This window comes from Cyprinodon variegatus, unplaced genomic scaffold, assembly GCF_000732505.1.
Source record: "Cyprinodon variegatus isolate N-32 unplaced genomic scaffold, C_variegatus-1.0 Scaffold561, whole genome shotgun sequence".
Lineage (NCBI taxonomy): Eukaryota > Metazoa > Chordata > Actinopteri > Cyprinodontiformes > Cyprinodontidae > Cyprinodon > Cyprinodon variegatus.
The window spans coordinates 247,842-264,051 of NW_015151014.1; the positions used below are offsets into that span (position 1 = coordinate 247,842).

Below are 16,210 nucleotides of genomic sequence, written 5' to 3' on the forward strand. Positions count from 1 at the left end.
GACAGATCACTGGAGAGGGGGAACCAATTGGGTCCAGAGAAAGTGGGTTCAGCAGAGAGCTCAGCAGCAGCAACGTCTAGCTTCAGACTAGAGAGTTTCAGACCTTGACTTGATGTCCTAGCTCTCCTATAAGAGCTAGCTGGGGAATCCAGACTGATTGTCTTCAGGTTTGGCTTCCTAGGGCAGGCAGGCAGGTTTCCAAGCTAGCTCCTCCTGAGCTACAGACTTCGGTCGGACTTTCCTGTGAGCAGAGAAGACAGAGGCAGGTTAGAATCTAGTTACTCTCAAGAGTAGACTCAGATTCTCAAACGTGAAACAGAGGCTCAGGTTCCGCTAACCAAAACTGGTCAACACTCCGGCGAAGAAGACAGTTGTGGCTGCTGCTTATGTAGGAGGACTCCTGATAGGCTGATGATCCCCAGGTGTGCTGGAGGCTCCAGCCCAGGAGACCCACAGCACTCTCTGCTGGAGACAGGTGGCAGATCTCCAGATCCCAACACTTGTAAGTATTCCTGGTTCCCTATTTTTGTGGATTCTAAGGATTTATGTTTTGGGATTTTTGCTTCTGTTACCCTTTTGTTATTAAACCTTTAAGTAACCACCTTAAGCTTTTGTGTCTGCATTTGGGTCCTGTCAAACCACCACCCCCACTTGAAAGTATGGGTTTGGTTGGACGAGGACCAAACTAAGGTGAGCAAGCCTTTGCATAAAACACATTGCAGGAAAAGTGAGCCGCCCTTGGAAAGGAACCTCAGAGAAATCAGAGAGCACCTGGGGTATATTAGGGAGAATGTGACAAATCAGGATGATGACGCACTGTGAAGGGAGGGCAAACGGAGGGGCCCTGGTCAAGAACCTCATCACTGTGACATGGGGATCCAGGGTGAGTATAAAGCGGGAGACCTTCAGGTATGTTGATGCTACTGTACATAGAATAAAACACGACAACCATACACCACAGATAATCTCTGGTCCATGTATCAGGGAATATAGGGGCGTGGAGTTAAGTTACACACTCTGGGGAGTTCAATAACTTTTCAGTTTGATCTCTGCAATGCCATAGATTGTGGGGTGAATCCTGGCGGGTGTATGATGTTTTCATGTGCCGTTTCAGATGGGGAGCTACATATGGGGGACAATGGTTCCCCTAGGTGGAGCTATGTGGGCTGGAACACTAGGCCCGGGGGGTACACAGCACCACAAACTGACAAGTTAAAACAGATACAGGAGCAGAACATTGGGCTGCTATGTGCCAGGCTGACCACCTCGTCAGACCGCAGCTTGATAAAGGTTAATCCCCTTTTACTCACAGTGACTGGCCTTAAGGGAAAATATGTATTACTGTGGAAGTAACCCTCTTGATAATTGTCAGTAGCAAGGGGGTCTTAAATGGTCTATTCAGGCTTAACTTGTTGGACTTACCTCAGCTTGAATCACACTCAGGAATTGATGAGCCATTATCAAATATGTTTGAGTCACGGTTTGGAAACTCAGGAAACCTTTTGGTGAGTGTATTCACTTGAACCATTATTGTAGCTGCTGTAATAGCAGTTTGTGTGTACTGTTGCGCAGTATTCGTGCTCTCATCCTCTGATGCATAGATAGAGCCACTGGCTCTCTTTATGGTAGCAAATTGGGTGCAACAGCCACCTACCAGATGCCACTGACAATATTCCATGATGTCAGAGGAGATTTTGAACGCTATGCTTTTAGGCTCGTTTTTTTTTTATCATGCATAATCACTTTTTGGGTCGTTTTTTTTTTTTTTAGACTTGTGATACACTAGGGTCCTTTCTGCAAGCACACACAGAGGATCCACCTGAGAGATCGCGTTCAGTACCTTGAGCTAGAGCAAGGTTGTTTTTTTTTACCTGAACTAATGTGGTTTTTGCACATGTACTCCAGGGTTGGGTGATTTTTCTGGGGATGGGGGCGTTGCCCAATTATGGATGCTCCCTAATCACCTGGTGCTTCAAGGGATGTATCAGTTCTTTAATTTTAGGTTACCTGTAAAAACGGTAACTTATCGGGGGGAATTGTTAGGTTTATTCTTTATTAGTCATGTGTATTACATGTTTTTATTTTCACAAATATGGGAATGATAATGAGTTTTTATGTAAACTACTTTTTTTTATAATAGGATTGAGGCCAGTGAGATATATTTAGGCATCGCCATTGGCATAACACTGACTAGTTATCGTTTTTTAAATTGCTAAATAGTTTCCCTTTATCTCACCTAACCAGAACTCATTCAAATAAAGCCTAGATTCAAAGGTAGTAACATATAAGGTTATGCAGAGATGACCACATTCTCAGTAAAGGTTGGAATCACTGAATAGGATGAGCTTGAAAAAGCTGAACCAACCCTTTTAGGTTTTCTTTGTATTTTTAGAAGCTTTGAGGAGAAAAAGACTTGCATCTGTGTGCCATGTTAGGATCTGCTTGACCACTGTGTGATCATTAACCCTGTCTGTGTACTGAACTGGCTCACAGCATTGACCTCAGTCAAGCTAATAAAGGAAATCAGACCAGGGAAAAGGTCTATAATTCCCTGCTTTAAACTTATGACAAGAAAGTTGGACAACAATTTAGTGGCAAAGAACTGATCTAAATGTAATCGATCATTGAGACTGTTGTTATTGCTGGACCGGTACACTCAGCCGAGCCTCAGGTTCAACACCCTAACTGGACTGAAACTGCATATTGAGAATAAACAGTTGCTTGTTAAGGATCCAGAATGAAAGATGACAAAAAACGGTTAAGGTCGAAGTCCTGCTTGTTTTCGTGGCCATGCTGGATTTGTTGGAATTACAATATTGCTTCTTTGCCCGGTTACTCTCAACTGTGATCACTTTGAACCTGGACCAGGAACATAGAGTGCAACACTTTAGCTGTTCAAACATGTGATGCAATGTTGTGGGAAAATTCCACTCCGGCTCTCTTAAATTCAGCTCATTATCTATAAACCACTGATGAAATATTTCATCTTGATAGTGAGGCAGGTTCAGTTCATACTAAAGAGTGTTTTCTTCACTTTTAGGTAGGATTGGAGAGAGTCTATACAGGAGTCAAGGAGTCATGAGTTTCAGTCATTTCCCCCCTCTGCCCATACCTTGACTCTTTCACAATGGGTTGAATGTACACTGTAAGGCCTCAGCCAATCAGCTCAGCAGTGAAACCACCTGATGTCTGAACTATGACTTGTGTCGTCTTCTTTCTGTCTGTTCAGTGCAGTACGATGATCTGATTTTGGATTTCTGGAAGGCTTTAAGGCATCTCTTAGAGAGTTTCTATACTATAGGGAGCTCTCATAGAAAGCCCTTCAGCTACAGGCTTCAAACTCTGATTCGAAGTCATGTCTGTAGTCAAAATCCTGTGCTTATTGCTCATCACATGTTACCTCAGTGAGGGGAAGAAAATTAGGGGAAGCAGAGCTAGTAAGTATTAATCTATCAATGTGGTGTATGTTTTTTTTATTTATTTTTTTTATTGATAAGTTGAAAATCCAAGACAGAATATAGTTATGATTTATGTTTGTACCGGAAGATGGTCTTATTTAATCCTGATTATGCATTTCATGAATAAAATAATCATGAATAATAAAGCCGAGCAGGATTGTACTTTATATACAATTTTTCTCGGTAATCCTCACATGTGGTCACTATGATTGGACGGTAAACACTGTGTTATTTATGTGATGTTTGTGGAGCTCCTGGCTTGACACTGATCCATCTTTGTCCTTACATATTCATGCCAAAATATGGAAATCAAAGTAAACAATCTGTATACTACAAAGGTCTGAATTTCAATGTTTTTATGTGTGTTCTCTCTCTCTCTCACTGAGTATAAAAGTCTCTGCTTACAAGGTCTTTTAGGTAACTTTAGATGTGACTCAAAAAGGCACTAAATTCTGTAACTCTTCTGTGAATAACAGAAGAGTTACAACCAACAGTTTTCACTATGAGGGATTTTTACTGTTGCCTTATAAAAGACAGTCTGCTGGTTTTACACTTAAAGCAGTTGTTAGGGGAAATATTTTGACTAGATTAAAATAATTAGAGCCGTCTCATTTCGCTGAGTCATCTACACTTGTCCACCAACAAATCTATCTAGCTTAATCGTAGTCAAAACAAACTGTCTAAAGCAAGCAAACAACTTTGGAGTCTCATCTTATTGCTCTATGTTGTGTGGAGATCATGGAAAAAATATTTACTGTTTCGTCACAAATACTATTTAGTTCCAAAAAAGTCATACAAACTGAACACTGCTTGTTTTTGTGAACATACTAATATTTGTGATAGGAATAAATCTCTTATACAATTTTCTATGCGTGTGGGTTTTGTTTTTTTTTCCTGAGTGGATTGATGGGGGTTTTATAATACAAGGGGTGCATTATGGTAATTAAAGTTACATACTACCTTTTTCTATACCATTTTGTGGTGTGAAAGGATGTCACAGCACAACGTAAAGTTTCTCAAAACAAAAATCAGCGTAAAAGTAAAGCTTATAACATAATTTCCCCAGGAAAGAAAATGTATTTTGTGGGATTTAAAAAGGAGAACATATTAGTCGTGCTGAGTTTTTGTTTTTGAATTAGTCGTGGGGTAATATGTATTTGATCTGAGTTGATGTTGAGCTTGTGATTAATTATGTATCTATAGTGTATTGTTTATTTTTTTTTAAAAACACATTTTGATTTGTAAGCTTATTATAAGCAAATCTGTTTAGTATTTAAAAAGGAATGAAAATGAGCAAACTCCTCCTTGAACGTGTAAATGGATAAAATGTTAAGTGATACTTTTTTTATTATTCACCTCAAAGTAAAACCAACTTTTGAAAATCCTGAGTTCACTAGAATCAAGCAGAACAAACATAATGAACAGCACTTCTTTTGATTTCTGAGGTGTAACGGCTGCAGTGGAGCGGGGCATCCTCGGGGTGAAAGAGCCATATGTCAGCAGCTCAGTTTTTAGGCTGTTTTTGGGAGATGAGGACACCTGCACGCTGGACCCTCTGCAGCTGCACACTCTCGCCTCCTGCGGCTTCAACAGCAGTAATCCCCTCATCATCATCACTCACGGGTGGTCGGTAAGGTCAACCCCTGCTTTCCGTGCACTTCACTGAACACAAAAACTCAAAACTTGACTGCGAAAGAGGAAAATTGTTCATAAGGGATTATGGACAATGATTATTAATATTTGCTCCTTTCAAAATGACTGTTGTTTTACACACAGACAGTTTCTTCATTAGAAAGCAAAATTTATAATCACCCTTGTTTGTTTTTTTTAAGGTTGATGGTATGATGGAGAGCTGGGTGCTCAAGATGGCCACCATTCTGAAGAGCAACCTTGTAGATGTTAATGTGGTGATCACCGACTGGCTGAGTCTGGCTCATCAACATTATCCCATAGCTGTGCAGGGGACCCGCACTGTGGGGAAAGACATAGCTCATCTGCTGGAATCTCTTCAGGTCACACTCCCTGAGCAATGTGCTTGAACCACATTTACAAACTAATATAATTATAATAAACAAGTGTAACCTATTTTGAACAGAGAGAGTACCAGTACCCGGTCAGAAAGGCTCATCTGATCGGATACAGCCTTGGAGCTCACATATCGGGCTTTGCTGGAAGCTTTCTGCAAGGTTCAGATAAGATTGGGAGGATCACTGGTGAGTTTTATTTTTACTATTTTTCTTCTAACAGATCAAGTCAGTTAGTATAAAAGATTGAGAAAAAGAAATGCAAGAATAAAATAAAGGCATAGCATTGCAGAACAATTAAAAACATTTTTTGGAACTCATCTTTGTTTTGGAGAGAGCAAACATCTAGCAGAGGTCAGTAGAAGTTTTGGACGCAGCAATTTGGTGGGGATCATCACTCTGAAAAAGAATTTGTGTAAGAAAAAAAAACAAAAAAACATTTAAGTGATACGTTTCCAAATGCTGCTAAACTAAAGGAATTTTAATCTGCATTTGATCGTTTCCAGAGCTCAAAATATGAAATAAAAACAGTGACTTTGAAAGTTAGCTTTAATTTTTGTAATTGGTCAGAATCTCTGTTGAAAAAGAAAAACATTCTAATGAGCCACTTTTTTTGGCTACATAAAGGTAGGGCTGCAACTAACAATTATTTTGCAAATCGATTGACCTGTCGATTTTTTTCCCAGATGAATCGATTGATGATCTGATTGCAAAAGGTTCCTTAAAGAAGAATTTTCACGAAATTAAACTATTTGAAACTTAAACTTTTCCACTTGAGAGGTTCTTGGTAGAACACATTGACAGACAAAAACATTTTTTTTTTATCTTAGATGCAAAATTATTTAAATAATTGCAATAAATCCGATTAATTGTTTCAGCCCTCATTTGGTGCATGCTATGTTCAAGAGGAACCTGGAGGTTAAATATTTCAGCATTTAGGAGAGGAACTCTGCAAAAGACTGATCTAATGATGATATTAGAGTTATGTCAGTAATGATTAAATACAGAATAATACATTAACCACACCTAGTTGGGCCAAAGTGCTGTAAAATATACCGTAAGGAACAATAACACACAAAAAATTTAAAAGTATTTCACATAGTCATAACAAGTCAACAAAATCAAATCTGCATCAGGTTTGTTTTCTAAGAGATAATTCAGATTTTAATTCATTCATATTTTGATACAGTCCCAGTGTGTCTGAGAAAAACCACTGCAAGTTGAAGAATTTTTACCTCAGATCTGAGCTCCTGTGTGTCCAATAAAGATTTGACAAATAAAATCCTTAACAATGCAAATCAGTGTTAAAGAATGCGTTGATCCAAGGCATCAAAATGCACATGGATAACAGAAACCTGTATCTACAAGCAGCTAAGAAGATTCAAAGTTTATAATCATATTTTCAGAAATAAAATAGGGCTTTGATGTTTAAAAAAAAAGTCCTGACGGGCTGATTGACAAAATAAGGAAGAGGACAACTTTGAAACAGCTAAAAAATAAGTATTTGTCTTAATACCAACCCTCTTTAAGAAAAAAACTTTCCTTTTTATGTATATTAATTATGAATTATTGTAAAAGAAATCGGTTTTGGTTCAACTTTTTTATTTTTAGAAGTCATAATATTTTTGCTTAAAGCCCTTTTTCTCTCTACATAGGCCTCGATCCGGCAGGGCCGCTATTTGAGGGCATGTCTCCCACAGACAGGCTTTCCCCTGATGATGCAGAATTTGTAGACGCCATCCACACCTTCACCCATGAACGTCTGGGTCTCAGTGTGGGCATCAAGCAAGCTGTGGCACATTATGACTTCTATCCCAATGGAGGAGACTTCCAGCCTGGATGCGACTTTCATAATGTTTATGAACACATCAGTGAATACGGGATTCATGGTATGACGAAACATTTAAAAAAAGACCACTTATGATGTACTTATTGTCTCAGATTCATGAAATGCAGAAGGTTAGATGGTCCACTGTTGTTTCACATTCCAAATGCTAAAGCCTTTATTCCTTTCAACACAATAGTGTTGCTGCAATAAAGAGAAAAATTGCATTTATTTACAGAGTCTTGCAAAAGTATTCAAATCTTTCTGACTTTTCAATGTTCATATGTTTAGAGCCTGATCTTCAAAGATTTGAATAACAGGCCTAAAATTGTACATGGAATAATTTTGTTGTAGATGCAAGAAGAATGTACAATAGAATTTTAAGACATGCAAACAGTGTTGGTTCCACTGTATTAAAATAAGCAGATTGCATGTAATAATCCTAAGTATCAGAGTGGCCGTAAAAGACAGATGAGGTCATGGAGATGGAAGTAGCAGTGATCATTATCTAAGAAATAGAAAATGATGTTACTAAATATCTTTTGTCGCACATCTCACATAGGCAGCCCATCCCTGCCCAAAACAGGAGCAACAGTCAGTTATACAGCAGACAAGAATGAGGAAGCCCTGTAACAATTTAATAAAACATAACAATGAATGGGGAGGGGGGGAATCACTGTTGCAAGAGTAATGGATGTGCACTTCCACCGTCCCAAATGTCTTTGAAAGCTCTTTTAATATTCTATTACTTATGAAGGTGCCACCATATTTAATTTCAGTCTTTTTCTTTTATTTGCTTTATACATTATATAAGGATTGTCTGCCATCCCGCTGCATCACTGTTTAGATGTTTTGTTTAAATGTTTTTTACTTTATTAATATTATTCTACTATTGTTATTTCTGGTGGTCCAAATATGATTACATGCACACAGAATCTCTCTTCATCCTTATTGTACCAATATAGTTCCTCCTTTGTGGCCAAAATGTGTGCAGATTTTTTTTCGCGAATTTGCACCTAACATTTTGTAGTGCAAAAAATACATAAAAAACTCCAAGTGCAGTTATTTAAATTTTTGAAAGATGCTTTGGGCTTGTTAAATGTGTATATCGGCATATCATCCACCCATAAATCTGTGCAGTTTGGTCATCAGATTATGACCTACACATTGATGATGGTACACGTGCAATGAAGGGTTACCACATGCTGTCTGCTGAATTGCAAAAGCAAATGACTTTGGGCCTTTTTTTGGAGATCTGCTGTGTACATACTAAAATTGTTTTAAGATGGGCCAACCCTCTGCAGATCAGGCCCTTAATTTGATAGATTAACACCAAGCAGTGCATATGCAGAGCAAGATACTACTGCATGATTTGCAGCTTGGACTTTAACTGTTAGTAAAACAAAAATAAAGAATTTGAATTCCAATAATCAATCTATATCAACTTTTAAGAGACACAGTACTTTTCTGTGATCACTGTTCAAAAGAAACAACACTAAGATGTATTAATATGTTAGTCTCTGGTTAAAAAAAATGCTGTGGGAGGATAACTTAAGAAATGAATTCAACTGTATTTTTTTTTTTATATCTGAATAGGTGGAAGGAACTTGATTCCATGTATCTTTACATGTTTAAATAATGCCTTATCTTGATGTGGCACATTTTGTTTAGATTTTTTTAAATTAAAGTCCAAAAGCATATTCTAGAACCAACTTGAATGTATGTGTATTTGGAGCAATTCAGCCAACACAGAGTTCTTGTCAGTCTATATTTAACCATCTGATCCCTTAATTTGTTATTTTCAGTCCATTAAAGTTTAAAAGTGTTTAGCTGCTTTAAAGCTTTTCTAGTTTGCTGCTCTCTATGCTCTCTCATAACATATTAATCCCTTAATTGCTCTTTCCATATCAAAACATTTGTGGTTTGGAAGCCACATCTCGGGCAGCGGTTTATCTTCTCGCTTGTTGACAGTTTAATTTTTATGCATTTAATTCCCTGCGGTCAAAGAGACTTGGTTCTGGAAACTGCAGTGCCCCTCAATTGAAAACACATCTGCGTAATTTGACAGGGATAGCCACTTTAAAGCTTGTGTCATCCTTAGCCGTTAACTGGTGACATATGCTACCTTCTGCCTCGTCCATTCCTCTGACCTGAGCTTCCTCCAGGCAATAACCGGAGGAATTAGCCAGAGGATGTGACAAAAATTATAGAATAAAGGGAAGATAAATACTCAAACACAAGCAATAAGTTGTTTCATGATCTGGATAACAAAAAGTGATACCGGTACATCTCATATTTCTGCTTCCACACAGGCTTTGGGCAGACGGTCAAATGTGCTCATGAGCGCTCTGTCCACCTGTTCATGGACTCTCTGCTGAATAAGGACAAGCAGAGCATGGCCTACAGGTGCAGCGACAACAGTGCTTTCGTCCGCGGGATCTGCTTGGACTGCAGGAAGAACCGCTGCAACACGTTGGGCTATAACATTAAGAAGATCCGCACTGTAAGAAGCAAGAAGCTTTACTTGAAAACAAGATCTCGGATGCCTTACAAACGTGCGTAAGAACCCCTTTATACAAGATGAAAATAAGATGCAATGGCAGACTGGGTCAAACTAATGACCTTTAATTCCACTTCTATAATCATTAACTTACTCTGACCAAAGAGACTGCTTGTTTATATTATGCCTTAAAAAGGTTTTGATACATTTTGAGGATTTCCATATTTAAACATGCAACCACAAACTCCATCATCTAAATTGGATTTTGTAAGACTGAACAAAAACTAAATAGTGCATAATTGTTACACGGAGTGGAAAATGATGCATGGTTTTCTTTGTCTCTTTTAAATCTTTAAAATGTGATGTTCATTTGCACTTAGCCCCTAATCTGATACCCTTAAACAAAAACAATTCAGTGCAACCACATTAATTCAAAGTTCATCCGTTTTATATTTAACCTCAGCATAAATACACCTGTTCTGATGATGGATCAGTACCAATTATTTTCTGCAATTACAGCAAATAGTCTTTTGGGGTTTCCCTCTAAGCTTTGCACATACTGCATTGAGACGGACATTTTTGCCCTTCAGGAATGATTCAATAGAGGGCATTTTAACACATCAATGTGTTGCTGCTGATGCTCAAAAACATTTAGGTCTGCTGTTGGACTGGGTCGTTGCAACACTTGTATATGGTTAAACTAAACTATTCCAGTACATGCTACATATTTAGGGTTGCTCCCCTGCTAAAAAGATGAACATCCACCCGGGTGTAATGTGTTTGGAACGTCTGATAGGTTTTGCTCCTTTTTTAACTTGACCTATCATCTTATCAGCTCTGAGTAGCTTCCTTGTACCATTATAGGAAAAGCACTTGCACAGCATGACTATGCCATTACCGTGCTTCATAGTAGGAATGCTATGTTCATATTGATGTTCAGTGACTAATTCTTCTGAAACACATTAACTCCATATTTGCAGTTGACTTGTTGACAGTTTCTCCTCTTTAGCTGCTTTACAGTAACCAAATGGCTTTTCTTTTTAAAGCCCTTCTTGTCTGCCATATCATTCTATGCGGGTGCCAATGTTTTACCATTATGGCATATTCTCTCCATTTTTAGAATATAAATTGTTTTCTGCAACACATTCAAAGTGTAGGGTTTAGATTTATAAACTAATTCTACTTCGAAATTTAGTCACAACTATCTCCGACCTGTCATGTGTTCCTTAGTCTTCATGATACAGGTCGTTTATTAATATTCTCCAATAAATCACTGCGGGATTCATAGAAATAAGGCACATTAGGCCTCCATTAATTAATTAGGTTACTTTTGTTGTATATTGGGGTATGGAAGTAAATTGTACTTGAACACATGAACATACCATCTTTAAATGTGTTAAATTTTGGAAAAAGCTATTTTTTTTATCACCATCCAATAATACACTACTTTGTGTGGTCACCATATTAAATGTGAAAATGTTTAGGAATTCTGACTGCTTTGGAAAGTCGCTGTGCTTTAAAGAAAATTAACTTGGACTTAGACAAACTTTATTGTCATTTTGTTTGCACAGAGCATATACCAAACAAAATTCTGTTGCATACATCTTACAACAGTGAAACAATGAAATGAACATTACCATTCAGAAAGTGCAGCAGTGATCAGAATGTAAACAGTGCTGGACAGAAAAAAAAAAAAACAGTTTAAAAATAATGGTGCCAAAGGCATTAATATGAAAAGGTTCAGTGCAGTGCAAAACAAATATGGTTCAAAATGGTCTGGAACACTTAGGTAACTGATTGCTGTGCTGTTGTACCATCAGAAATTAATACCAATTTGGTTTGTCTGCTTCTCTGCAGTCTATCATTACCAGTTCAGGATCCAGTTTGTCAATCAGACAGAGAGAACCAAGCCGTCTCTCACCATCTCCCTTCAAGGAACCAGAGATGAGAGTGGAGACCTGATCATCACAATGTGAGTACTATGGCAGATATATAATACAGTCTATAGGCTCTAAGCTGACTGCAGATAAAACGAGTTAACAAGCGAATAAACATGGCCACAAACCAGCTTCTACATAAAGAAAACCATAAATAAAAAGAAAGTGAATTATTCAAAGATGACCTGGGAGATATTTCATAAAACATGCTTATAGATTAAATACTTAAGTTGCCAAACTTCATCATTATACACCTTGTTTGCAGGAATGTTATCAGGAAAAAAAATGAAAAGGCGAAATGTTGCACTCACCAAAATGAACACATTTTCCCTCAGATTTGATTCTTTCAGTAGTAACACCAGCAGTGAGATACCCACCCTGCAACAGCTGAAAATGAAAACTAAGTAGAAAAACCTAATGCTCTGTAAGCTCTGATTAATTCCACTGTCTTTATTTTAACAAGGCAACAAAAAGAGTTACCTGTGTCTAACATGTACTTAAATATATTTAATATTTAGAAAATTAAGCTGAAATTAACTGACAAATGAATTCTCATAGTCTGCAAACCCCCTGGAATGTCCTTGCAAACCTCACTCCATTGTAAAAAAGAAATAACTGTAAAGATTACAAACAAAACTTTAGAACAGCTGGACTACATTTTTTTTTCCATTTTGGGATACAGGATTTCCTAATGCTATTTTTGAGCTAGGCTGCATACACAATAAGAAAAACAGCCCCATTAACTGAAAAAAAGCAGCCACTTTTGACAATTACTTAATGATATTTAGTAACTTTATCACAATTGTTTTAAGCCCTACCCTGCTAACATGAAACAATTGTGTTAAAATAACTAAATATGCTTGATTAAATGCAAAAAAACGGTTGCATTATTTTTTTCAGTGTTCAAGAAAGTGGCTTTGTTAACAGAAAACCCAGCGTTCAGGTAGGAGATGGTTATGGTTAGGCCTACAGTCAAATAAATCATTTAACCATTTGAATTAAATTACATGAACACATCTTATTATTTAAGATGATCCGGGATGCTGAATGCATCTTTAGCAACGTGTCCTCTGTCTCTCTGCATGACTAACCCTAACCTGCTCCTCCCTGGATCCATTCTAAAACAGCTCATGTGTGGCTTCATTGCTTATGTTGGATTTCTGAATTCAGTTTTTGTGAAACAGGCCTCCAGTTTATGAGCTAAGCCAGTTTTATGAAACATCACTCAGATTTGACTGATAGAGCTGAGTTTATGTTGTGTGCATCAAAGAGCTTCAAAAAAACAGTCAGCAAATAATTTCAATCTGCAGTCCTGCTTTAGCTATGGATCATCACAGCAAGCTTTTACTCCATGACCACAAAAGAATGATTATACTACACATTTGTCCTGTTTTTTTTTTTTTTTTTTGCTGGCAGAGATGAAGGGATTTATGGAAACACAACCTTCACCTTCCTGATCACGCTGGACAAAGACCTAGGGGAGCTGATGATGCTGAAGCTGAGGTGGGAGGCGTCTAATCTGTGGAAGAACATGTGGACTCGCATGAAAAACATCTTTCCTTGGGGCAACCAGGGGAGTAAACCTCAGCTGATGTTGGGAAAAATCAGCGTCAAAGCAGGAGAAACACAGGACAGGTATGGCACACTTCATTCTACTACAAGTTCAACACATTTATCATTTTTCTGACATAAAACTCAAACGAGTTAAGACAAAAACAATCTTTATTTAGGCGTAATTTTGACCTCTGTCATATTCATTTCGACAGCAATTTATTTTGATTTTGTAATTTTTTTTTAGCATCAGAATGAACAGATATGCTAATTTTACTAATTTTATATTTATTTAAAGGCAGTAAATTGACCCCATTGTGGGACAAAAACAGGGATTTTCTATTCTTTTAACCCCAGAAATTGTATCTCCAAAAATGTTCAAATTATGCTTTTATCTAAAATGTGATGGTTGCATAAAGAAATTCTCAGTTTAGCCCCTAAACTATTTTGATTAAATAAAATTGTCTACTTATTGTCTCCATGAAACTGGGCAAACCTCTCAAACATGAAATGTAAACTTTAGCACATATTGCTTCGGAGCCTATGTAAAACAAAAATTACACACCCTATGGGCACCAGTGGTTCCTCTCAACATTAAAGGTGTTCATCTTTACCGTCCACAATAAGGCAGACAATTTTCTACTTAGTTGTCATGAAACTGCATTTATAATATCTGAAAATAAATATCTGGTGTTGCTGTACTACTCAGGACGCATGGCATGTATTTATAACCCTACTTAATGTAAGCTATTGGTAGTTTGTGTGATGGACCAACACTAATAGCTGCAACTGGAAATAAAAATCAACCAGCTGTCATCAGAAGGCACCTATAGAATACACTGTTATAAAGGCCTCAGAGAGCAGGGTAATGAACACACAGCATCATGAAAACCAATGAAGAGGTCAGAAGTTTTAAGTAGAACATCTCCACCTCTAAGCATCATACAGAATACCATCCATCCATTTTCCATCATGCTTGTCCCGAGTGGGGTCACGAGGGGTGCTGGTGCCCATCTCCAGCCGTCTACAGGCTAGAGGCTGGGTACACCCTGGACAGGTCGCCAGTCCATCGCAGGGCAACACAGAGACAAACAACCATTCGGGCAAAAATGCACCTTTATTTAGAGAAGCCAATTAACCTAACAGTCATGTTTTTGGACTGTGGGAGGAAGCCAGAGTACCTGGAGAGAACCCATGCATGCGGAGGGAGAACATTCACTCTCCATGCAGAACTCTGGGAATTGAACCCGGAACCTCCTTGCTGCAAGGCAGCAGTGCTACCCACTGTTCCACTGAGCAGCCCTCATATAGAATTATGTCAGTCAATCATTTAAATATGAAGGATTTGAAACAATTTAACTTACCAAGATATGTTTTATACAAAAAAGCTGATAGAAACAAGACATCACTGTTGCAAAGCCTCAATAAGTCCAGTTTGCCCCAAACCATAGAGAGCATTCACCCATGCAGAAAAAGTTATTTTTTTAGACACCCAAAACAGCATGTGTAGTTGAAAGCCAACATCCTGAAGAACCAATTCCCACGTTGAAACATGCACAATGGCAGCATTGTCCTGTGGTGATGCTTTTCACCATGACAGAAAGGCTGGTGAGAGGTGATAGGGAAATTAAATCAAGCTATAATCGAGCAGAAAGTAAACCTGTAACATGTTGCTAAACACTTGACAGAAAAACAAGACGTCAGACCTAACAAACAGCGACAGATAGAGAAGATTGAATGAATTAATTTAGCCATTCAGGTATTTGAATGGCTAAATTTATCCATCTGATGGAAGCAAAATTCTTTCAGTCATTTTTATCCTTTGAAACACTATGAATGTATAATTTTTAAAAATAAAACTTTGTTGTTCTATAACAAAGTCCTAATACAATGTGCATTACCGTCTTGCAAAAAGTGTAAATAAGGGGAGAAGGTATGATTGCATAACAATGTAGTTTGAAAATTATTTCAAATAGTTCAAAATAGTATTTTAAGCCCATTTGCACCAAAACCCTCCCATAGAATTTAACATAACCTTTCCTTTGATTAGAATAGTTCAGTGCCTGATGTTTGGTGGTATTACTAATTAATTGCAATTCATGACAGTCAGCCATGAGGATAATCATTACTCAAATAAAAGGGAATAAAACATAACTTTCTAATACATGCATGGTGTTGTCAAATGTTATAATAATCTGATCTTTATACATTGGTTTTGCTGCATTTGCAGGAAGAGAGAAAAGCACCCTATCATTAAAGGGTTTTGTCGCCATCTAGTGGACAGTTCAATTTACACATCTGAAAATCTGAGCCTGCAGTTTAACCAAACTCTTTATTTTTGTTGTAGGACGTCATTTTGTGCCATGAATAATGATGGACAACAAATTGAAGTTTCTCAAGATAAAGTGTTTGTGCGCTGCAAGAAAGAAGATCCAACGCTCCGCAGAAGAAAGTACAATAGAAAGGTTGAAATGAATTAAAATGTTCAAGAGACTAATTGTGGTAATGCTCTCTATTGCAACCTTTTCATGGGGGTTTTATCCAAACTAAGAATTTGTAAAATACAAAAAGTGTAAAAAACGGAAAGTATTGGAAAGAAATTACTATGTTTGCCGTAAAAGTTAAAAACAAACACCTGCAACTGTTCACAATAAAACTGTGATCATTGATGGGCTTAAATTATTAAAGTACATCTTTCAGCTTATAAAACTGAGGTGTTTCTTGTTAAATTTTTAAGATTAAATCTTAATTTAAAACCACAAACTAAACTGCAAGTCCCTTTTATATCTACTTCAGAAGATACCAATATGTTAGTTGTTATTTTTGTCAAATTATTAATCAGCAATATAAGTATAATTACATCCAGGGCTGTTTCATAAAGGACTAACATGCTCTGAGTAGAAAGTATCTCCTCT

General features: G+C 37.5%; 1 protein-coding gene across 1 annotated transcript; it reads left to right on the top strand.

The window, feature by feature from the left end:
- Positions 1-3,289: 3,289 nt before the first annotated feature.
- On the top strand, positions 3,290-15,957 carry lipc (lipase, hepatic). Its single transcript, XM_015391808.1, has 9 exons — positions 3,290-3,437; positions 4,904-5,088; positions 5,291-5,470; positions 5,554-5,671; positions 7,138-7,371; positions 9,620-9,862; positions 11,665-11,779; positions 13,161-13,379; positions 15,643-15,957. The coding sequence occupies exons 1-9, from the start codon at positions 3,356-3,358 to the stop codon at positions 15,773-15,775; spliced, it is 1,509 nt and encodes a 502-aa protein (XP_015247294.1). The 5' UTR covers positions 3,290-3,355; the 3' UTR covers positions 15,776-15,957.
- Positions 15,958-16,210: the final 253 nt, after the last annotated feature.